The 25,671-nt window shown below is 35.3% G+C and overlaps 2 protein-coding genes across 5 annotated transcripts in view; one reads left to right on the forward strand and one right to left on the reverse strand.

The window, feature by feature from the left end:
• Positions 1 to 4,283, reverse strand: part of Angptl1 (angiopoietin-like 1) — a 64,659-nt gene extending 60,376 nt beyond the window's left edge. For 2 of the 4 annotated variants that reach the window (XM_013521102.1, XM_005374937.2), the window contains exon 1: positions 3,833 to 4,283. The gene's annotated coding sequence lies outside the window, so the exon portion shown is untranslated. The remainder of the gene's footprint in view (positions 1 to 3,832) is intronic. The other 2 variants (XM_005374938.2, XM_005374936.2) reach the window with 2 other exon arrangements.
• Ralgps2 (Ral GEF with PH domain and SH3 binding motif 2) overlaps positions 1 to 25,671 on the forward strand; it is a gene marked incomplete at its 5' end in the record, with an annotated part of 106,151 nt that overhangs the window by 58,953 nt on the left and 21,527 nt on the right. The window contains 6 exon segments of the mRNA XM_005374939.2: positions 10,936 to 11,073; positions 12,386 to 12,476; positions 16,935 to 17,002; positions 18,656 to 18,791; positions 19,448 to 19,599; positions 24,034 to 24,088. Of these exon segments, the coding sequence (XP_005374996.1) occupies positions 10,936 to 11,073; positions 12,386 to 12,476; positions 16,935 to 17,002; positions 18,656 to 18,791; positions 19,448 to 19,599; positions 24,034 to 24,088 (640 nt within the window).

Genomic DNA, 25,671 nt, shown 5'->3' on the forward strand with positions numbered 1-25,671 from the left:
AGCCCCTCCTGTAACCCTTAAAAACTTCATTCTATCTGTTCTTTTGGGGTTTTGAAGCAGTATCTCGCAGCCTGCTAGTTCAGGAATTTACTGTATAGCTCAGGATGTCCTCGAATTTGGTGATCCTCCTGCCTCACCCTCCTGAGTGTGCTAGGATACAGGAGTGTGCTACCATGTCTGGCTTATCTGTTCCTTTTAAAGGATAGCAGTGAATACCCTCAAAGCTTTTCTTTATATCTTTCTACTTTTCTGATTTGAGAAGTCAGGCCCTAAGTTATATGTGCCTATGATTAGCAATAACAGTATTGCAGGAACAGTAATCAGTACCTGTTAGGTGTGTTTTCAGTGTTAGCAGCATTTTAAAGCCTTTATATGTATTAAATCATTTACTTCTCATCACAATTCTGTGAGGTTACTGTACTCCCCATTTTCAGATGAAGTTGGCGTCCAGAAGTTAAGTACCTTGTAAGGACTTACATGGCTTTTGAGAGTTTGAAACCAGGCAGAAGAATCCAGAATCTGTTTTTAATTAACTACTACATTACATAATACTATATTCTAAACCATGTTTTGGTCACAGCATTATAACAGCCCCTTACATTTATGTAATGTTTAACACACATTAACTGTTTGCATTCGCAAAATTGTGAAGTAAATGCTGTATCATTTTACAAGGGAATGAAGTCCTGGATAAGCTAAAATACTCAATCAGGGTTCAAAAATCTCTATTCCCAGTTGTTTTAGGTCTGTGAGTTCTATTTCCCCTCGTCCTGTCACAGCCACAGAGGAGTCTAGGTGCATGTTTCTGTGTCTCTTTTCATTGTCCAGTTACTGAATTACGGTAATCCTGGACACTTTCGTTAAAATTTGTTTCCATCATTTTACATCCCTATATTTTTGCTGTTGTTCCTTTCCCTCTGTCAGGTGGTGTTTACCATTCTCTCACTTGATGTTTATGTAATCTAACTTATGATTATGATCTCTCACAAAAACAAAGTACCAGTGAAACATAGCCCCTTGAGCTGTAGTCATGAAATCTGCTTTTGCTTTCATTCCCAAAGAACATCTTTGTGCTTTTTGGTGTTTTCATATGATCAGTGTGATCAAAATGGATAATGAAAATAAACCAAAGAATGGGTGGAGTTTGGAGAAATCATTATTTTATTAATTTACAATATGGAGAAGAGTATAATATATTTATACTAAAGCCTTCCATTGCTGATAACCAAAATTTTGCAAGAAATGAGTACTTTTAGCTTTTTTAATGTTTTTATGCTTCGCCTTCTGACATTAGTAGAAAATTTTGGCTTTAAGAGTCATTCTGTTTTACTGAAAAAAGTCTTACTATATGCAAGAGTTGCCTATACTAAAAACTTACAGAAGATTTCTTGTTATATTTCCAGATTCATAAAATTTAGAAGTGACTTTAAACAGCGAGGACAGTGCAAATAAAATATAAGCCATCAGCCTCTTGCATAAATATACATCATTTCTCTGGCATATTTAACTTAACCTGGCACTTGAAGTCAACTTGTTTCATTTTAATAATAGAATGGAAACAGCTAAGTCATAAAACTTTTTATTTAAGTAATTCCTACTATGAAATCAGCTTTCAAAACAAGGAAAATCCAGAAAGTGTTATGAAACTTCTATTCAAAAAAACAAGATTTTATAGATAATCCTGATTGGATAGTCTATATTAATACCAGCTGGAGATTTTTATAGAGCAAGTAAGGACATATAATCTAGAATTTTGTATCAGCGTTGTCATTAGAGAACAAAGCCACAAAAAGAAAAGTTAATTCAAATTAAAATAAAAATACTGTAGCTTCCTTTTGTATAATCCTACCTTGGGCTGTTGTGGTTCCCATAAAATTAAAGCATAAGATTTCAGTTAGGATTTAAAGGAAGCAACTAAAAAAAAATTTTTTTTCAATAGATAAATTCCCTTATTCTTCCGAGAGTAAGACTTCATTGTCACTTAAGGCAGAGTAAGGAGTCTATTTTAGTAGTAGACTGGCTACATCATGAGAAAAGAACTGGCTTTAAATTTACTATTACATTTTCTAAAAATATTCTTATATTTTCCCACATATGTTCAGTTTTAAAAGTGAAAGATCTATAAATCTATGTTACCTCATAAAACTTTGCTGTATGTGTTCCAATTTTCCTAGGTCCCAAGAAAATGATATAGAGTATACTATAGTTTAAATCTGTGTCTTTGCTTGGTTGTGTTTAGAAAAGGAAAAAAATGTATTCTTTGCATTTTGGGTTAATTTTATTAGTACTGTTTCTCTTCATAGAGACTTCATAGTCTAGTTAGTTAGACTTCATAGTTTAACGTTGCCAGATTAGAGAGAAGAAATAAAAAAGCCAGGACTTTGTTTCAGATGGTGAATCGTACAGGCATTTAATTGGCTATGTCATGCAGGGAAAACAGTATGAGGCAATGAAGTTACATTTTTGCAGCACTGGGGATATGTTAAAGAACTTCTAGATTGTGAAATATGTTCTAGGAAGAGATTTGAGAACAATCTTATCCCTTGGATTGATCTCAGAAAGGGGTAGTTTATCTGTGTGACTTGCATTTTAGATTAAATAGTTGCCTAAAACATGAAGGAGAACTGAAGCTTAACTGCATTTTCCATAGCAAGCAGCAATACACATGACAAGTACTTCAGATCTAGCATTGCTTGAAATTTTATCAGAATCCCTCATAAAATATGTGTTTCACAGAGATCTTTCCACTGTTGAAAGTTTTGCATCTTTAAGGAAAGGACATGAAAGCAAAGTTTTAAGAAAATCTCAGATTCACCATTATTTACTTGGTGAAATTCTTAGTATTGAAAATTAAGAGGTCAGAGGATCCCCAAATCAAACAACTTTAAATGTCCTTGGTGTTAAAGCTTACTGTTGGTAACTAGTAATTTATTTTTAGTAATTCTCGTAATTAAACAAAAAACTCAGAATATTGAAAGACATTTCTTATATATGGTTAACAAAGTTATTTCTGCCTAAAAATATTTTTGGCCCTTTGATAATGTATTTAAATAGTTACATCTTCCAGGTCTGTGTTTTCTATTGTTAATGCTGAGTACTTACCTACTATTTATTCTGAATCCTAACCAATAAGGTTTAGTTTTTTTTGTATTATCAACAACTATGCCTTTTCAAGTAATGCCAGTTGTAGCACTTTTAATTTGCTTAACCAAATTAAATTACTGTCACATGTAAATATGGAAAGCTGTTTAAAATTTTGAATTGTAGCAAGAAATAGTATAAATGTATGTCTTTACAAGAATTTTGCTTAATAGACTTTGAGATTTTGTGAAAAATAAATTTGGTTATTTTTTACATCTTCGTAACTTTGTTTTGTTAGCCTTACTTTGAGAAATCAAATAATTTATGTATATCTTCTGCACACCCTTTAGCTGTAAGAGAAATTAATCATGTTTCCAGCTATTCTTTCATTTTTATCTCTTTGTTGTTGATTATTATACCATAAATCTTATACATTTAATGTGTCAATTATTAAAATTTATTTCTAGTGTTAATAAAGCATTTGTTTTCAGAAACCCAGGTTCTATGTATTAGTCTATAATTATATACATCAAATGTTATTAAATCAAATTTTAAATAATATAGTAACCATTATAAAAATACATAGTGACTAATTTCTACATAAAGTTACAAAGCAATACCTTTTCCAGATGAGATAAACTGTAGTTTATTCCAAAGTTCTTTAATAGATTTTGAAATTTCAACTAGAAATGTAAAATAATTATGCATTTTTATATACACACATTTTTGAATAAGAAAAATATTAAAATACCTTTTGTATCTGTTGATAATGTGAATCCAGAAACTTGCTGCCCTTATTCTTGATTTTTAAAAATCAGTGTAGAAGTTTGTTCATCTACGATGTCAGTGGCAGCTGCATTTTTGTTTTGGACGGTTGGCTCCAAGCTGAGAAACTTCTTTTTCTTTTTACAGTACTAATCAATTGAATTTGACAAACCACCTATGTAATTTTAAGTAGTGTAGTGGAAGTTCTGGTCTGTGGGCTCTCTAATCCAGCAGCGAAAGCATTGTGGCTTTGCTCTGTCTGCCACATGGAGAAGTGCGGTAACCAGCTGCAGCTAACACGGACTGTATACACAGCACCCCTGAATAGTGATTCCCTCTCTCAGTAGACTCAAGTTCAGCCCACATATTACGTCACCAGAAATTGCTGGAGACTGAGGGGGAAATCTGTTTAGGATTTCCTCTCTGTCGCCTTAAATAGGAATGGGGGTAGTGGGATCAGCAGGAGGTTGAATAGCCCCAAACAAGGGGAGATTGTGCGCAGGTTGAAGGAAGGGCACCATCTGGAAACAGACTTGTCAGTTCAGCAGGCAATTAGAAAACAAACATTTTAGTCTGCTAGCCAGAGAGCTTTTAAATTGAATACTGAAAATAAGCACTCAACTTCACTTTAGAAGTCTTGCAGGCTAATAAGTTTGTGTTTTCTTAGAAGGAACAAGAGCTACACTTTGTCAGGCAGCAGCCTCCTCAATAATGTTTTTTATAGCCTAGAAGTTTTAAACATTTTAAATTGCTATTTCAGAAGATTTTAAACTTACAAAAACTTGATTTTGTTATATGTTACATCTTACAGTACACTGTTTAAAATGAAAATACTTTTATATAATTACCAAAAATAAGTGAAACTCTAAGAAATTTAATGCTTCTTAGTCTTAAATTCTGATAATATACCTAATAGCATGCCCTACAAAATGACTCCTCTTGTCCAAATAAGGTCATTCTTGTTACTAGTTGATTTGATGTGTTGCCATTTAAAAAACAAATATAACCCTAAACTGAATAAAAAGCAAGGGGGCTCTGATTTCCCAAAACGTGAGCTTAGACAAATCACCTTCTTCTGACCCAGTTTCTTCTACTATGAAAATAGGAGACTAGAGAAGGAATTAATAAGGGAGAGAATATTATGCTATTGTATTTCATTAAATTAAATATTAATTCATTAGCTGAGCAAACATAAACGTAGGCATTTTAAGTAACTTGGCATAGTACTTAAGTGATGGGTGAGCAGTGCAGCTGGGGTTTGAACCTCATACAAAAGCATTAGCCAAATTCTCGCTTTGGATTAGCAAGAATTATTGCTGAGTACTGCTTCTAAACACTTTTGGGCTTCTTCCTCTTCATACCATGTACTCTCCGTTTTTGCCAGAGCTAGATGTATTTCTCTCCTCCTTGTAACCCTTTAGACCCACATGCTTTATTTAAAGCCTGACCTTACCTCTTTCACAGAATTGTTTCTTCGAATTTATATATATACCGAGAGTTACAAATGAAAGCCTTTATAAAGGAAGATACTTAAAACAGGAATGAAGCCCATTATATAAATAAGTCATATGTCCTAGAAGAGAAGAAAATGAAGGTGATGACGATCTAGCACACTTAAGAGTTAACTTAAAGGGATCTGTACCTTCTTGGCAGTCCCACATTTTAGCCTTAAAAGATAAGACAGTGTTGCTAGATCTTCCCATTTTTCAGGAGGAGAGTCATTTAGACTCTCCCATGCTCCTTCCCGATTTTAAAAACGCTGGGACAGGTAGACTGCCAGCTTTTAGCCTCTGATTTCTGTTATATATTATTTGACCGTCCAGTAGTTTTGGTTTATTCATTAATAGTTTGCGTAAAATATGAGCTAGTAAATTCCCTCTGGACTTTTTAATTTAAGCAGTCTTGAGCTTCCTAACTTGAACAATTAATATTATGACTAAACAACATAGGAAATTGGAATGGCAGGTGTTTAGGGACAGATAATAATAGGTTTGCCTAATTAAATTGAAATTGAAAGTTAGGCGCTAACTTCTGTTCAGAGTCCTGAAAAGTCATCCACAGTTAATAGCAGCTGAAACTAAGATATTATAAAGTATTGGGAAGTAAGGAATTTTAATAATAGACCATGGAGAATACCAACATCTAAGAAACGAGAGAAGAGAAAAAATCAAGGGGGAAAGGCTGGGAAAGATCAAGCAGGGAAAAAACAACAAGGAAAAGCCAGTGGCTATAATACTGCAGAGAAGTTAGGTGTGTAATCTCAGCACTCTGGAGAGGCTGAGGCAGGATTGCAAGTTCAGGCTCAGCAAGGGCAACTTAGTGACACCCTGTCTCAAAATTTTAAAGAAGAGCTGGGGATATAATTCTGGGTTTAATCAGCAGTGTGAACACCCTGGGTTTAATCACCAATCCCACCCAAAACCTTGCAAAGAAATTAAATAGAAGGGGGAAACGAGAGATTGATTTATAATGAGGTGGTCAATGATGTCTTCTGGAAGTAAATTTCAGCAGCAGATGCGCTGGGTGTTGCCGCTGGCCCAGAGTGTAGCTCTGGGCGCTGCGTACCACAGCCACAGTTGCTGCAGGCTCAGGATGTCCTGTGCAGTGCGGAGGGGCTGCAGGGTCACAGTCTTCTCAACTCGGTGAGTGGTTGCTGCCGCCTCCTGTTCCAGCGCCCTTGTGTCCCAGAGAGGTGGGTTGCCCTGCTGGGAGGCGCTGAGCCCGCAGTCCTACTTTCTGTTCCACTCTAGTAGTGTTCAGCACACCACAAATGCCACCGTAGTTTGGGGGCAGCTTTCTTCGCTGCAATTGAGGAATTCCAAAAGGAATCTCATGGTTGAGTGTGGTGGTGCAGACCTAGAATCCCAGCATTTGGGAGGCTGAGGCAGGATAGTCACTGTTAAGTTTGAGACCATCCTGACCTACATAGTGAGACTTAACCTCCAGAGTTAATACATAATCAGTACCAAGTAGCATTACCAGATTTTCCATACAGCTAACTTGGAAGTAGAATGAAAATGGTCCCTAATTTGGTACTCTGTGGATGTGTTTCTAAAGAATCTCTGGTGAGCTGGCATTGGCAATTGGATCCCCATAACACGCACCATGTAACACTCACCCCATATGACTCTGTGCCCAGGACTCTTTCTTTATGATGGCAGGGTTTACTGCCTGTGCTTATGTGTTTGCCTGGGCCTCACAGGTGGACTGCTGAGTTAGAAGCGTCTCAGATGTTGGCTGTAATAAAGTTATCAATGGGCTCTTTTTTCCAAAGACCCCCCAGATTAAAAAAAAAAGTTTCAGCAGCATGTTAGATACAGAGTTCATTTTTACAGTAGTGTGCTGACAAGTGACTGGATACAATTTAACACATGGGTTAGTATCCACAGTATATCAAAAAATTAGAAATCAGTAAGAGATAAAAAATGAACGAAACTTACTACTAATAAAGGGAATGAAAAGACAGAGATACTATGTTATAAGACTGACAAAAACTAACAGTACCAAATAAAAGAACAAATGTGGATCAGTAGAGACATGTATTGTCAGTGAAGTAGAAATTGATAAAACTTTAAAAAGCAGTGTTAGCACTGTCTTGTGATGTTGATTATTAATATACCTTAGCAGTGTGGTCCACATGTGTGCATCCTAGAGAGGGTCTGCACATGTGTGCTAGGAGATACTACAAGAATATCTATAGTAACTTGGAGTAAGGAGGTAACTCAAAAGTTTGTCACATAAAATGAGTAAATTGTGATAAAGCCTTAACATTATTCTTAGTAAAAGGAATTATGGCTGTATTTAATAACAGAAACAAAATGGTAACAAAACAGTGAAACAAAGCAATTACAGAGTACTGTATCTTTTTAATCACTCATATTTTACTCAGTTAATTACCAGCAGTGCTTAGTGGGTACCACTGGATTTTTTTGGATTCTGTGTTAAGTACTTTACAGAAAACCCTACTTTTAAAATGTATTTAATAAATGCTTATAAATCACTTAAACTATACTAGTTTTCTAGCTTTACAGACATTATTAGTAAAACATATAAAATATTATTTTTTAAAGCTTAAAAATAAGTAATACTATATTACTATAAGTAATATAGTATCCAGAGATACAGACATGTCTTGAGAGAAAAGCGAACAGTCTTAAAAATTCAGAACAGTAGTTACACCTAGAAGGAGCAAACATAATATAATGGTAATAATGATGTTACAGTTCTTCTTTATCATCTTGTTTAAACACATAAATTCAGAATAAACCCATTAGATATAATCATCACGTGACAGTGACTATCATTTCGGATAGCAGAGTTATAAATAGTGATAATTGTCATCTGGATTTAATGATAGTGGAAGAATGGCAAGAATAGGGACATTAATTGCCCAGCTGAAATCTACTGTCTTGATCTCATCAGCAGGCAGTGACATTTCCTTCAAAGAACTTATGTGAAACTTCCCTTTAACTTTTTCTGTTACTTTTAACACAATCTTTTATTAATATTATTGATGTACATGTACAAACATCGCGGATGCCCTTTCTTTGAAGAACCTGTTTTAGGTCTCCTTAGGGAGGCTGCAGTTCTTAAATTGACTGGTTTTTCCCACATATTGGTAGCAGATGTTACATGTGTGAAAGGGTAATTTCTTAAAGATGAATTAATAGTTCTCACTCAAATATAAAATCAATGTATGTCCAAAGGTTTTATTTAAATCATTAAATTTATAGAGGAATTGGGAAGATAAAACCATTTACGTGAAGGGATAATTCAAAGTAACACACATATAAGTAATTAGAAGTGCTGAAATGAATTCACACATAGTTGCTAAATTAGCATCCACAGGACAGTCGGTTATGTCCCACTGGATATAATGCAGTGGCACTGTTACAGTCAAGAATTTGTACTCCTGTCCCAGGTTAGGCACAGCAGCACAAACCTATACAGTAATTTTAGCTACTCAGAAAGCTCAGGCCTGAGAATCACAAGTGGGAGGTCAGCCTAGGCAGTTCAGGGAGACACTCTTTTTTTAAAAAAGGCAAGGGGCTGAGATGCAACGCAGCTCAGTGGTTGCACACAGAATGAATTTGTTATATTACCAGTTCTGCAACTTATAAAATAGCTCACAAGGGCCAAAGGATGCACTGAAGAGAGGATACCTAGTACTTTCTATGTTTTTTTGCCCATTTCATGGCCTTTTGCAATTTTTCTGGATTCATGTAAACTTTTATATGCATCAGATATTACGGTAAAAATAGAATAGAAGATAAAGAAGTATGGTGTTCTGTTTCCCCTTCAAGGTGTTTGTGAAGAGCGGTGGGTAAGCTTCCTTTCTTGAGAGGATCAGATTTGAAGGAAGGATTGCGTTTTGTTTTCCTAAGTAGTTGGAAGTAGGTGTCTCTTGGCTCTGAGAAGGGAGTCGCTGAGAGGCAGGTGAATGACAGTAGGGGCAACAGCAGATGTTTGGAAAGAGGCCGTAGCCGTTACATTCAGGGTTGCAGTTGGGATTTGGAAAGAAGAGGGAGCTTCTCCTCTGAGATTGGAGGAAGTGAAAGAGACCAAGGCTGTAGATTCATTTGAAGACATAGGGGGAAAACACATATTTGGGATTGGTGGCTTAGAGAACACCGTAGTGCCTTAGTTCATGAACTTAATTCTTTCCACAGTTCTGGTCCCAAACAAAACTGGACAAGAACTGAATCAAATTCAGTCGTTAGGTTTAGTGTTGCATTATGGGGAAATTTGGCACTGAACTGGATATGTAAGGTAGAAGATTTGAATGGGCGGAGATGTGTCTAGTACAGGTTGATGGTGGGAGAAAACAGCATGTACACAATAACATGGGGCGTCTTTGGGAGACAGTGGTATGTCATTTTGATTCCATTGACCTTGACAGTTTGTGAAGGCAGAATAATAAGTACAAAAGTACACATTTTTTTCCTCTCCTACTATAATTGTCCTACACATTTTATATGTGAGTGGTGAACTCTCAGGAAGTATGTTGAAGTGAGTGACCTTCCATGATTGAGACTAATGCAACCAAATTATCTTGGGAAATGTATTATTTTTATTGGTAAAGGAACATAAAGAGAATAGGAAAATTCAACTTATAGTCACATTGAAAAATGCAGTTGTTAGTTGGATATTGTGGTGCAGACGTGTAATCTGAGTGCTTGAGAGGCTGAAGCAGGAAGACTGCAGTGAATTCCAGGCCAGCCTGGGCTACGTAGTGAGTTCAGGGCCAAGCCAAACTGTATAGTGAGACTCTGTCTCAAGAAAAAAAAAAAAAGTTGTTGATCTTTAAGCTAAGATGTTTGATCCAGTTTTTGATCTTTAGCTAAGATGTTTCTACCAGATTGAGACAATTTTCAAAGTACAGCAGTTAGGACTCACTGCAGTAGTACTTACAATAGTAGTAGTCAATTCAAGATATGGATAGGAGACTAACATTAAGTAACTTCCTTATGTGAGACACTGACTATGATTAACTTCTTAATTGTAGTAAAACATGAAAAATAGGTAATAGATGTTAGATATAAAAACTGAGACTCAAGAATTAAAATGTCTTCATCATACAACTAGTTAGAAGCAAAGCCAGTTCAGCCTCTTTCCTCTTTAAGTCCCATACATGCCAGAGTTGCTAATTACAGCCTTAAAATACTTAAGATACTTGAAAACAGTATCAAGAGAAGATATTTATAGGGAACATATCATGTCCATGTCTGACCCCAACTTTATGCAACTCTAGGTCCGGTGTCACCATATGTTGCTAATATATTAATGACAATATATTCTGTTTGTTTGTTTTTTGTCTTTTTTTGAGACAGGGTCTCGCTGTGCAGTTCAGGCTGGCCTTGAGCTCACTTTGTAACCCAGGCTGGTCTCGAATTTACAATGATCCTCCTGCCTCAGCCTCCCGAGTGCCTGGGATTACAGGTGTGCGCCACCATGTCCAGCCTAATGACAATATATTCTAAATACAGCAGACACCAGAATATAGCTATAAATGAACTTTTTCTCCTTCACTTTGTCATTTTCTTCCAAACTACAAGTAAGAAAACATTCTTTTATCTAACTTTCTTTCAGGTATCTATTTGTCAGATTTAACATACATTGATTCAGCATATCCATCAACTGGCAGCATTCTAGAAAATGAGCAAAGAACAAACTTAATGAACAACATCCTGCGGATAATTTCTGATTTGCAGCAGTCCTGTGAATACGGTACGCTTCTGGGGGATGATGTTGACCTGTTATCATGCTGTGCTTTCAGTGATTCACTGACACATACTGATGACCACTTTTCACACAGCAGTGAACATCACATTCTTATTCCATTGTAACATAAAGGAGAGTTGTGGTCTTTCACGCCGACAGTTACTATTTAGCACTGTGTTTTGTTTTGACAAGACAGGGTATCCTTGTGTTGCCCAGCCTGGCCTTGAACTGTTGTGCTCAATCAGTCTTCCTGCCTTAGCTTCCTGAGTAACTGGGGCTACAGTTGTACCTCATGGTACCCAGCTTAGCATCCTAAAATTTTTTTTTTAGAAATTTACCACTTCACAATTTTTAGCCTTTTATAAAGTTTTTGAAATTATTTTCTATTCACCTCATTTAATCACTGTTTTGTAAGTAGTTCTTATATTCTTCAGTTAGGAAAGTAGCTGAGACAGTGTTCCCTAGTAACAGTTGACTAACTGCCTGGAGTTCAGACATTGAGCAAACCAGTTTTTGTCCTGGTGTATTTTATGGAATGATATAGTACATTGAAAAACTGCTAAGTAAGCCCAAATGATTAGAAAAGTGAGGTTTTTAACTGTTTGGATTGCGTTCATCTTGATGGGGAATAAGGATAGACTCAGCCATTGAAGCCGTTAAAGTCGTTCTAACTGTCCATAAACAGAATTTTTATGGTTTAGAAAAAAAAGTGTTTAAATCATCTAATTTATTTCATGTAAGTGTGTCTTAAAACTAACTTTGCGTATATGCAGCTCTACTTTTAAAAAACTTTCCTGAAAGAGGGGGCAGGGAAAATTTGTATTAAAGTTAAATCTCTTATCTGTCCTTTTCTGAATTTTTTTAGACACAAAACCAAATAGTAATGCTAACCTGTTCTTATTTGAAATTTGTAATTGGGTAGGGGACACATTTATAAATGAAAGACAGATTGACAGATTCCTTTAAAAGAAAAATAACTGCCCTCATTTCTTGTATTGAGCTGAGGCCTTACTATAAATCAAAATGAAGTCTCTGATTTTCTTTCTATGAAGTTTCTCAAATGTGTGGGACTTACTTGAGCTTATTCTGGTTTTTATAAAATTATAAAATTTTATATGCTGCGTGCACCTATAATTTTTTAACTTTCCTTCAGTTTTACTTTAAGTAAAATTTATCTCAGTAGTATTCTCCTGCAGATAATTTCAATTTTGGTGCCATGTGGCCTTAATTTTCCTTTAATTATTTTTCTCAGTTTAACTTTTTTCAGTTCTGTTTAAGATCTACTTCACTGGATAATTATTTATCATGTTTTGCCTAGATATTCCCATGTTGCCTCACGTCCAAAAATACCTGAACTCTGTTCAGTATATAGAAGAACTACAAAAATTTGTGGAAGATGATAATTACAAGTAGGTTGGATCTTCATAATTGGTTTGTACTTTGTCCTGTCCTCCACTATTTTATTTAAACATCTAAATGTCTTTCAGTATCTAAATCTGCATTATATACAGGTACCTACTTGAGTGGTGCATTAATAATGTTAAAGGTACTTACTATGTTTCTTTTTAATCACTTGTTATTATTCAATCAGTATATAAAGGTCATTTGTTACTTTATTTAAAAGTATTTTATCTTTCTCAACTTGGTAGAGAGCTGAAGTTTTGTAATTCAAACAAATTTATTTCTTTCTCCATAATTTAATCGTTGAATCTTTATGGAAATTTTTTCAATAGCCAGAAACATTAATGAAACAGTCTATAAAATAGAAAAGATACTTTTCTAGTGGTAATTTTTGAACACATCTTTTTTTTTTGGATATTGAAACAATATTAAACTTTCTTGCCTCTGGGTTATTGATGTAATTCTCTAACATAGCACTACATTTACTTTTTTTTCTGTATTATTGGAAGTCCTTTATTAAAGATTTTAAAGTGTTTTTTCAAGTAAGTTGAAATGTAAATTGAAATCAAATGACTTTTATTCACATCTGCTTTATCCTTACCATCCCTAATGTTGTTTAGGACAGGGATGTTTATACATTGTTATCCTTTTTCGTGTTTTGGTAAAACCACTTATATCTTAACTGCTGGGTTTTCAAAGTATAGGAGGATTTAGAGCTTATTTCTCTCCAAGCTTCTCATTTTTCCTTTAGCTTCATTTGTTAATTTTTTTAATACATTTTTTGCTTAGCTTTAAAAATAAAATAGAAGTGGGATCTCACTGTTTTCCCCAGGCTGTTCCCAAATTACTAGATTCAAATGATGCTACCGCTTCAGCCTTCTGCGTAGCTGGTACCGCAGGCCTGTCATCATGTCTTCATGCCCAGCTTTTCACTGAACTTTGTTACACCAGTTGTTCGTAGTTTTCCAAATTGAGTTTTATGTCTTCTAAATTTTTCCCCCCAAAAAAGTTTATTTTTAAACTATATCAAAGTAAAAGACTTATTTCTGAGCATTAATGAAAAACATTTTTCTTACATTCTTGTTCCATAGATTTTAATAATCTTTGCATAATTCTGTAGAACAGAATCCGATAGAAAGCCTAGAAATTCTGGAAAACAACTAGAAATGAACTTTTCTTCAAACATTAACTATATTACACTCTGCGTATATATTCAAATCTGTAGAAGTTTATTAATGCTTAAAAATACCCTATTGCCACTATCCCCCCACGTTATAATATTAGTACTTTATATTTCTATAATGATTTTTATTTTACCAAGGATTTTATATATTAATTCATTTGAACATATAGATAAGGCAAATGAATCAGCATTGTAAGGCTAGAGTTGCTTCACAAATCTCTTGCCCTAGCTTGTAAAGTTTCTTGAATTTGATGCTCTGTCTCTATTTATGAATGTTTTCCCCATCTTTCAAGTTACTGACATAACACTTAACCTAACATTAAACACTTAGGCTTTGAACAGATACCTTAAAATTCAAAACAGGAGTCTCCACTAAAAATTTTTTATCTGGCTCATTCAACTTACTAGACATAAAAGAAGTTAAAGTAGAAATGAAGTCAAAGAATTTTGCATTGATTTTTACTGATTACAGTATATGTGTAATAGATAATTTATTGAAACTAATTTTTATTTTGCTGAAAAGACAGACTCAGCCATTAAGGCTGTTGAGTAGTTCTAACTGTTCATAACCTGGTGTAAGATATAAGATACCTTCATCTTTTTAGGAATGCTGATGCCATTATATTGATTTTTGTCTTCATGAGTGGCCAGAATGAGAGCAGCCTTTTCACTATTCATTTAAAAAATACTAAGCTTGGGCTGGGGATATAGCACAGCGGTACATTGCCTGCCTGGCAAGTGCAAGGTCCTGAGTTCGATTCCCAGCACCAAAAAAAAGAAAAAATACTAAGGTTTTGCAATAGGCCAGTTACTATGTTGGTTGTTGAAATTACAAAGATAAATAATGTATTGTCCTTGTCTTCAGGAATTTCAGTCTCATTCAAGACAAACATCCATAAAATAATTTATTTCAAAACACGCTAATAGTACTATAGTAGCGATATTCCTAGGATGGTGTGGAAACATAGATAAGGGAAGGCCTAACCCAGCTTTGAGTAAGAAAAGCAAAGAGAAGAGAAACATGAATAGCTAGCTACAGGAGACACTGTCACCTGAGGCTGCCTTTTTTAAAATCTTTTTTGAGTCAGGCTCTCACTATGCAATTCAGGCTGGCCTTGAGCTCACTTTCAGGCTGGCCCCTTGAACTCAGCAGTGATCCTCCTGCCTCAGCCTCACAAGTGCTGGGATTATAGGTGAGCCCTACCCACCACACCTGGCCCTGAGGCTGCATTTTAGCAGGTGAATAGAAGTTAGCACCTGTTGGGCATGGTTTCCCAACATGTAATCTGAGCACAGCTGAAGCTGGAGGATTTCCATGAGTTGAAGGCTATCTTGGGCTACATAGCAAGACCCTGTCTCAAAAAAACAAAAAGTTGGCACTTTCTGGTGGGTAAGGACAGGCGTCCTAGAGGTGGGGTGAGCAGAGGGACTGGGGAAGCTTGCTGGGGACTTTCAGTTACTTGGTGTTGCGCATCATAGATGAGGCTGGAGGAGTCATGCTGTGGTGCTGGAAATGCAGCGTCAGGCTTCTAGTTAAATACTGTTAGAATGGAAAAGCCTTGTAAGACTAAATCCATTAAAATTAGTAGCACATTTTTTTGATCATGAAAAATATTTAAATCAAAATCACACTTAGCCAAAGGCCCATTTTGGTAAGTTCTCCCTTACCAGCCAATGTAGATATTACAGGTTACATACAAGTCTTTCAATCAGGATAAAAATCTGTTATTTAATTTTAATGCTGAAGATAACATTTCTTAGTGAATCATCATCACTGTTACTGTATGATGCTTTGATGACATAAGCAACTGGCACTCAGAGTGGCTGTCATGGCTGTGTGCTTTAAGGAGCTTTTGATACTGCTGTCAGTTACCAGTTGTTACAGATAGCAGTGTGATTCGTGCAGTAATTGGGTGCTGTTAGAAAATTAGGGTTATTTTGTTCACTTCAGCTTTTACAGACTGTAGCATAAGCTGCCGAAGGACAAGGGCACCATATCTATCTTAGTCTCTTACGTGGTAGTGCTGAGCACAATCCCCAGCACAAAGCAGATGTTCAGTAAATATCAAATGAGTGAATAGTCTGTAGCCTAAACAGTAAAAGCAACTGTTTTATAAAGAGAAAATGAACAGAGTTCTGGTTAATTATTCATGTGTTCAACTCATTTCTTTTACGTTGTCACATAATTAGCATATATCATTTAATTCCCCCTTACAATATCAAGGACATCATTGCTCGCTAACCTACATTAGATTTATCACTGTGAGTGCCATTTGTATTTCATAAAAAATTCAAGTCAATAGAATGCTAAACAGTCATTAATTTTCAGATTCACATTAAGCTTCATGTACCACACTAAAGCATTTTCTACAACTGCTTTAGTACTCTATTTTCCAGAATTGCTTCCACTGATATGAATCAATCTCTTTTGCTGCGGAACTCAACTGGACATATAATCCTAAATGGAACTAAAGTAACAAGAAACTTTGATTTAGGGAAGGGATTTCCTAGGAATTTCACAACCTTTTTATTTGTATAGACCAGTGATGGCAAACCTTTCAGAGCTCTCAGTGATAGCAAACAACCCAGTGCAGCATTCGTGCCTAGGCTCTCCATCACTGATACAGATCTTTCTTTCGATAAGCTATGTTAGTTGATTTTTTGGATAGTTTGTTTTGAACAAGTGTTTTTGAAATTGTCAGTGTTAATGTCACATAGTTTATCCACTAAAAATTCTAGAAATGGGGCTGGGGATTTAGCTCAGCGGCAAAAGCGCCTGCCTGGCAAGCGCAAGGTCATGAGTTCGGTTCCTGGTACCGGAGAAAAACCAAAAAAAAAAAAATTCTAGAAATAACATACATATTATGTAATTTACTAATAATATTATATAACTATATAAATTTACGTCATGTGGATCAACATTCCTAAACTTGTGTCTTTTAAGTGTAAAAATATATATCAATTGTCTTTTAGTCCTTCAGCAAATATCTTTAAATTTGTCTAAGTGTTTGGAACCTCTGAGGTAGTTTGAAAGACTTTTTTTTTTTTGTTTTTGAATGTAACATTTTGGGTTTCTTTTCTCCTTGTTACTATTTCTTAGAATTACCATAAGGTCAGCTTTGGGTAAAAGAAGTAATTTAACATCTTAAAGATTGCTCTGGAAGAAAAATATAATAGGTGACATTATTTTATAAAAAGTGTTTTTATTTTTTGAGAAAATGCATGACTTTAATATTATTTTGTCAAATCATCATTTCATGTATTGTATCTTTTTAAAATTCAGGCTCTCACTAAAAATAGAACCAGGGACGAGCACACCACGGTCTGCTGCTTCCAGGGAAGATTTAGTAGGTTAGTGCATAGTCTTCTTCTCTCATTTCTAAATAATACATCAGGTAACAAATAGGAAAGAATATACCTCTAAGTAAGTAAGTACTGAACATATATTGTATTCAGAAGTTTCTTTTTGGTTATAAAATCTGTCGGTCCCTACTGTTACTGGATAAGAGGAAGGGCGTAAAGGGTAGGGAGTAAAAGAGAAGGGTAATGGGGAGGGGGTGGATATAACTAGAGTATGTTATATACATGTATAATACCATACTAAAATCCAGTATTTTGTAAAATAAAATTTATTAGTCCTCTTGGGTTTTTTTTTGTTTTGTTTTTGCCTTGCTGAACTTGAACCTAGGGCATCACACATGCTAGAAAAGTACTCTACCACTGAACTACGTCTCTAGCACTGGGTTTTTTGTTTTTTTAATTAAAAGTTGTAGTTTTGTCAGTAATATGCGAGTAAATGTTAGCTAATCAAGGAAGGCAGGTACAACAGAAAATAATAGATGAGAGATTATGAATATTCTATTCATTTTTAAGATTAAGAATGCAATCTCTAGGCAATGAGGGTGGGTCTATGGTCTAAATCCAAAATTCTATTAATTTGAATAATTATTCAAGTCAGTTCTAGTGACTTAATTTTTTAAAATTTACTTAAATACTGAGCCAAGAACTAAAGTTACTTAAAAGAATGCTCCTAACTTTATTTGTTACATTATAATGGGATATTTTTTAATATTTATACCATAAATAATCAATGAAACATACAATTGAAAAACTTACTCATTTAAGAAATAACCGATTGATTGTTACCGTTATAGAACTTCACACTAAACCTTCTGTTGTATAGGCTTAAAATATTTGAAGGCTGTCTAATAATAAGATGTGAAGAAGTAAGGGAACAAATCATGACAGTATCTAGAGGAAGGGCATTCCAAGTAGAGGAAAATACTTCAGTCTAAGTCTCTTAAATTTGTCTTTAGTTCTTAAAGCAACATGGTGCAGAACTGTGTGTGTTGTATATGTACATTTGACTTCTAACATGAGTGCTTGACCTACCCTGTACCTCCTGTTAAAGGAAGCAGAAACCATGAGTAAAAAAGCAATAAATAAAAATAGAAACACTAAACCTAGAACTCAGAAGACCTGGGTATTTAGACCAAGTTTTTGTTGTTGCTTTTTGTTTTGGGCTTTGGGTTTTGGCTTTTGATGTTGTGTTTGTTTGTGTTTTTGAGATAAGGTCTTGCTGTGTAGTTCAGGCTGGCCTGAAACTCACTATGTAAGCCAAGCTGGCCTTGAACTCACCGCAGTCCTCCTGCCTCAGCCTCCTGAGTACTGGAATGATAGGCATGTGCCACCATGCCCAGCATAGATTAGGTTTTGTCTGTGAAGTGAGATCCTGAGCCATTTTCTTCTAATTCTGCTTCTTGTAAGTGAAGAATATATTTACACTGTCTCTTCTTAGTTCAAGTAAAGAAAGATAGAAATCTGTGGATTTTTTGTATGATTTGGGATTCTGTGCTGCAGGACTTAAAAAATAAGTATTACTTATCTTCAAGTCAGTTAAAATTTAACCATATTTTATATTTTATATCAAGGGATTAAAAGTAAAATAATCCTTTGGAACCATATGAAAATTTTTCTCTCTCTCTGTTTTAATTGAACCCTTAGGTCCTGAAGTAGGAGCATCACCACAGAGTGGAAGAAAAAGCATAGCAGCTGAAGGAGCCTTGCTGCCACAGACACCTCCGTCCCCTCGGAACCTGATTTCCCATGGACACAGAAAGTGCCATAGCTTGGGTTATAAGTCAGTATTTTTTATTTTACCTCTCAATTTGTAGGTGTTTATAGTTGCATTTATTTTCTTCACTTTATTAAAGAGATAGTAAATAGTGTCCTTGTATAATATTTTTAATAACACTCTTTCTGACTGAGTAAAACATATTGTTTGCCTAAAAGAATCTATTTTTTCCTGACCAGAATTTGAAACTCAGCTGTTTTCAACCACTGCCTTCATATTTGAGGAAGACAAATGAGAGAACCATTATAAATAGAATTGGAATAGCAATGAACCATTTTCCTTTTAAATCGTAACCTTTACATCAAGGAAGTCCTTCAAATAAGTAATAAGCTCTAAAAATTACTCTATTCCTGAGTATAAAATAAAAGGAAAATGATATTTTGTTTAACTTCATAATTATTCTCTAACAGTGAATTTGAAAACAATTTTTTAACATATGTTCTCATTATACATGTAACTATGGCCAAGTTCCCCTAAACATTTTCCCTGAAGTGTTACTTTAAGGCTGTCCTAATAAAATTAGTGTGTTCATTGCTATGAAAGTTGAGAAATGAGTTCAGGATAGCAGATAAATCTTTTATATCCTGAATTTTAGAGTATTTTGTATATGCTGAATTAATAATATAATAAAAGTTGTGAAAAATATTTCTCTTTGTTTCCAGTTTCATTCATAAAATGAACACAGCAGAGTTTAAGAGTGCAACGTTCCCAAATGCAGGGCCGAGACACCTGTTGGATGATAGTGTCATGGAGCCTCATGCACCATCTCGAGGTCAAGCTGAAAGTTCCACTCTTTCTAGTGGAATATCAATAGGTAAGACATAGTTCTCCGATAAGGTTCCAACTTCTATACAATAAGAATTTAAAACTAAGCTGGAGTCAGTTGTGGTGGCAAATGCCTATAATCCCAGCACCCATTGGAAGCTAAGGCAGGAGGATCACTGCAAGTTCATAGCCGGCTTGGGCTACATAGTGAGTTCAAGGTCAGTCTGAACTACACAACAAGATCCTGTCTCAAAAAAACTTCAGCTGGGAAAAAATTCATTTGCCCTACCACAAATAGTGAAAATTTGATTTTAAAGAAATTTTTTTAAGTAATAATTGATTAATAGTTTTTAAAGTGCTGATATTTTTGACTCCAGAAGAGGAGGCATTAGAATACTGGTAGCAAAAGAAGAGACTCATTGAATTGGTTGGTTACCTGCATGCAGTTTGGCTGTAGGAGAAAGAAAAGGGTGGAGTCAAATAGTATTCTAAATTATGTGGATTAAGGAGCTAAACTGATGGTGGTGCTATTGCCAGGGTAGAGACGGCTGGAAGAGCAATCATTTGCAAGCAGTGAGGTGTTTAAAGGGTAGTTGAGCTGAGTTTGAGGGGTTAAGAATTCTGTTTTCAACATGTTTAGTCCCTATATAGATGTCAGATTGTTGAGTGTGTGACTCTGGAGCCCAGCTGGGGCTGCTGGATTGTTGTAGTATCAAGTCTATTGATAGAAATATGCGGCCTAGCACGTGTGTAAATACTGCAGGCCAAGAGACTAGTTGAGATCACCTAGGGAGAGAGCAGCAACAAATGAGAAAAGAACATTCCTACATTTAAGAGAATGTGTTTTTTTATTTTTTTGGAGACAGGATTTCATTATGTAATCGAGGCTGGCCTTGCACTCACTGTGTATCTCAGTTTGGCCTCATACTCAAGATCTTCCTGCGTCAGCATCCTGAATGCTGGGATTACAAGTGTGTGCTACCATGCCCAGCTGTTTCTTAAAAGAAGAATGGAGTAGGCTGAGTTACGTAGTTTAGTGGTAGAACAGTTGCCTCATATGCACAGGGCCCTGGGTTTGATCCCTAGCACCACACAAGTGAATAAAAGAAAAAAAAAAAAAAAAACAAGTGAATAAAAGAAAAAAAAAAAAATAATCAAAGGAAACTATGAAAAGGAGAAAAAAATCAGTGTGTAGTATCACAAAAGCCCAGTATTTCAAAGATGAGGGAAGTTGTGAATGTGTCATTATCAAATACAGAAAAGAAAACTAACATAATATATAGCTTCCTAGCACCACAACAAACACCTGAGAAATCGACTTTAAAAAGGAAAGGTTTATTTTAGCTTAGTTTTAAAGGATTCAATCCAGGATCAATTGGCCCCCTTGCTTTTGGGCACATGGCAAGGGAGCACATCATGACAGAAGGACATGGCAGAGCAGAACTGTACACTGCATGGCCAGAAAGGGAAAGAGAGAAAAAGGAAGAGCTAGGGTCCCACAGTCCCCACCTGGGATGGAGCCCCACACCTTGACTACTAGGCCAGACATCCTGCAGGCTCCCTTGCCTCCCACTAAGGCCAAACTGCGGACAAAGTCTTTAACACACAGACCTTTGAGGGACAGTCCAGATCCAAACTACAACAGGTAAAAACAGTGAACTGTCTAGGAAATTTGGCAAGATAAAGTCATTGGTAACCTCGACAAGAATGCCTCATAGCATGATGGAGGCAGTGCCCTGATCAGAGTGGATTTGAGTATGAGAGGTAAGGGAACAGAACTACCATGAAGGCAAGCAGAAAATTGGGACCATATTGGAAAGGATTGAGAGATTAATAGAGGGGTTTGTTTTTACTTTCTAAACTTTTTTTTCATTTTCTGAATCCTCTAGATAAGCATTATTTCTTTTTATAATTAGACAATATATCTATAGTGTGTTTTTTATTTTTCTAAATAAGGAAGGAAAATATCTTCATGTATAAAATACATAACAGGTTGCTGAGGGACTAAACCTATTGTGAATATGATTGTTTTGGTGTTGATGAAAAGCCAATAGAAAATGAGGTTCATTTTCCTGAACATACTGACTCCCTAACACCTTAAGAGCTCCAAACCCTAAAACAGAATTGCTTTAAAACTCGCCAGCACCATTGAGCGGTTATTCTGATGTTCCCTTTTTTAGTATATGTGCTGCGAGTGCCACTAAGTAAGTTATATAAATTTGAAATAGGTAACTTTGTCAACTGAAATACCTCTTTATTAATATTCTAAGTTGCCTATATATAAATATCAACCTCAGTCTAAAAAATAATTTGTAGAATAATTTTATAAGAAAGGAGATAACTTTTTCTAGTTAAAAACTTGTTACTTAAGCAATCTGTCATGCCAGTTTAAAGCAAAAAGTAATTTTTAAAGTTACAGCACTCAGGTACATAATATTTGACTTTTTTCCTTATCATAAGTTTTATAGTGATAATTATTCTCTAGTTTATATGAAGCTTTTGCTTTATATAGGTTTTCTTTTACCACAAGAAAATTATACTGAGAGCCTCGGTTTAGAGGCTGTTATGTTTTTGAGCAGATTTTTTGGCTTTGTGTGTGTGTGTTTTAGTTAGTCTAAGGCTGTTAAGTAGGTGAACAGTAAAAGGTTGATCTTTGTACATTGAGGACATTACACATAGGCATTTTCCTTCCAAAGTTTTTGGTTCAGTTTTAATAGGAGGAGGAAGTAATACCTTACAGTGAGAGCTCCTAATACACACGCAAAAAAGACTCTTTTTTCCTTAGCTGTAAACCTTAACATGAAATATTAATCTGTCTCCTAAGACTTTGAGAAAGTACTATATAACAGTTTACAGGGCTGGGTATGGTAATGGCCTCAAACACTTTCTGATGTGGGATATATGTTTTCTAGTGGGGGATGTATGTTTCTTAGTGAGGCAAAAGATAAACAACTCTTGCCTCACTAAGAAACCGCCCCATGTGAGATTGATACTTCTGGAAAAGTTCGTATTTCCTACAAATAAATCAGACTCATTATGCTTAAATTTCCAGTCCACATAATGCTTCAAACCAAAAGATAATCTACAAAGCCCTGTATGGTACCACATGCCTATAATTCCTGTTATTTGGGCAGAGGCAGGAAGATACCAAGTTCAAAGCCAGCCTCAGGAATTTTTTTGTTTGGGTTTGGTTTGGAGACAGGGTCTCGCTGTGTAGCCCGGGCTAGGCTCAAACTCACAGCACTCCTCTGCCTCAGCCTCTCTGGTGCTGGGATAACAGGTATATCGCCACCATGCCCAGCAACCTAGGCAGTTTAGCAGGGTCCTGGCACAACACTTTTTTAAAGAAATGTCTGAAGATACAGGTCAGAGTTCCCTGGGTTTATTCCCCAGTACCACTAACCATCATTGTCTGCAAGACTCCATCACCATCAGGTTACCTCTGGTTCCTCATTTGAACCACGAAATACATGACTTTTGCCCCACTTCATCCAAGCTTGTACATAACTAACGTCACGCAAAATACATAAAAAAGGTGTAATCATATAATTGTTCCCTTACTATGTTAGCATTTGAGTCTCTCTTGGAACCTCAATTATAAAAGTCTGATGCATAGTTCAACCTGACGTATTCATCATTTTCATTTTGCAGGCCGAAATTATCTCTAAAATAACTTCTAAGTTCATTTGAGCTGTTATGGACTCCCCAAATTCATTCCCCTCAGGTTTTTGTTAGCTAATTTTAAAGTTTCTGTTTGAAGACAATTTAATATTCTAGCGAAAGAGGAAGTGGTGACATTGTTATAATATCGGTATATAGTTTTTTAATTTAAAACTTTTTTCTTCACCCTTGTTTCTAAAGGCAAAGAAATTAATTTTATTAAGCTTTTTATCCTCAGGGTAGTACGGGTTTCAGTACAAAAGAAAATATGCCACAGTGTTGTAGGATTTCTTACAGATATTATGACAAACTTCATGAGAAAAAATTTGTGTTCTGTGCATTCTCTGTTGGTAGAAGAATTGTTTAGCAATGAATTTTAGCTATAAGTCATGCAGAAATGTCTTACTCTGCTTTGGTATTTTAGGTACTCTTATTAATTATATTCCAGTATATTGCAAAACACAGCAGCAGCGATATTAGAATAAAAACTTAATATGTGGATGTTTGCCCACAATGTCATTGTCATTTTATGTTCACAGAGAAATATTTTCATTTCTTAAATGTTTAAAATTTTTATTAGTTACATGTTTGCAGCACATAGCGTGACATTCATTTAGGGGGCTGATACATGTATGTGACACATTTTAGTTCTTTTTACTTCCATTTCTAGATCCCCTTCTCATTTGTAAAAGGTCTATTTCCGTCTCGTACTAGCTACCTTTTATTTTACTCTTTAAATTATGTATACTTTGGATTTTTTAGATATAAAATCCAAACTGGAAAAATAATTCTGTTGTTTAAATAAAGTATCTTTCGATTTTAGGTAGCAGTGATGGTTCTGAACTAAGTGAGGAGACCTCCTGGCCTGCTTTTGAAAGGTAAGAGAAATGAATTTGAAGAGGTATTTTTTCTCTATCTCTAAGGGTCTATGTAAGTTTCTTTCTGATAGAAAAATTAAGTTGTTCATATTTCAGTTTGGAATTGAATGTAATAAGAATGATGAGCTCTTGGCAGCCTTACAGATATGTGTATTTGGTATTTTTACATATGTATTTGAAATTCAAGTACATTTAGTGTTGCAACTTAAAATTTTTAAATAATTTTAATAATAAAATTTTGTTGCACTATCAAAAGGCAGCATTTGTGGTGGAGCAAATAATGCTATATTGATATTCAATACAAGGTCTAAAAACGTGGCCAAACAATTCAAATAGTTTATATTAAATGTTCATTTAGATTCTTTTTTTTTTTTAAGTGTATGTTTATAATGTAGAGTAGTGCTATTGGTGTTGGGAAGTTGGTACATGCATATAACATCTTGATCGTTTTTCAATCTCTTTATTTAGCCCCTCCCTCTTTTCTCCCCCTTTCTCAATGCCCTACGCCATCTCCAAGAGTCTACTCTAGTTTCCTGTTATCTATCATTTATTTATTTATATATATTTCAGGTTTCTCATGTAAGAGGAAACATGTAATATTTAACTTTGTGAGTCTGGCTTATCTCACTTAGCATGATGGTCTCAAGTTCCATCCATTTTCCTACAAATGACATGATTTCATTCTTTATGGCTGTATATCTGTCTCTTTTTTTTAATGACTTAACAGTTTACCTGAGTGTCACTTGGGGAGCATGTTTATTTACATGCTGACTGTCCTGAGCATTGCTCATTCAGGTATCACTTCAACCAGTCAGTTCTTGTATTTAATAAATATGATAAAATCATCATTTTTATATTTCCTATTACCATAAAAATTAAACAAAAACTTTGCAAGTTTTGGTCATCCTTTATTTAAATAATTGGACTGATAAGTAGGTTCATCCATTCGTCTGTTGACAGGCATCTAAGCCTTTTCTAGAGCTTAGCTGTTGGGAATTGTGCCACTGTAGACATGGGTATGCCTGTATCACTTTTTTTTTTTTTTTTTTGTACCAGAAATCAAACTCATGACCTCGCACTTGCCAGGCAGGTGCTGTGCCACTGAGCTATATCCCTGGCCCTCAACATGTATCACTATAATGTCTATAATTCTTTGAGAAATATACCCAGCAGAGGTATACCTGGGTCAAATGGTATTCCTACTTTTAATTTTTTGAAGAATCTCCATACCCAGCTCCAAAAAAGTTTCATAGTTTTATATGAGGTTATACTCCTACAGTGTAGGAGAATTCACTTTTCTTCCACATCCTCACCAACACGGGTTATTTTTTATGTTCTTGCTGATAGTCATTCTGACTGTGGTAAGAAGGAACCTTGATGTTTTGATTTGCATTTCCCCAAAGACTGAAAACGTTGCACGTTTTTTTTTCATATACTCAGTGGTCATTTGTACGTCTTTTGAGAAGTGTTTCTGCAGTCATTTTGCTCATTTTTTTGATTGGGTCATTTGTTTTTTAAAGATTACTTTTTCTGAGTTCTTTATATAGTCTAGATATTAATCTTCTACTAGGAGAGTAGTTAGC

This window comes from Chinchilla lanigera, unplaced genomic scaffold (genome assembly GCF_000276665.1).
Source record: "Chinchilla lanigera isolate Chin_1 unplaced genomic scaffold, ChiLan1.0 scaffold00005, whole genome shotgun sequence".
In the NCBI taxonomy this organism is placed as follows: Eukaryota; Metazoa; Chordata; class Mammalia; order Rodentia; family Chinchillidae; genus Chinchilla; species Chinchilla lanigera.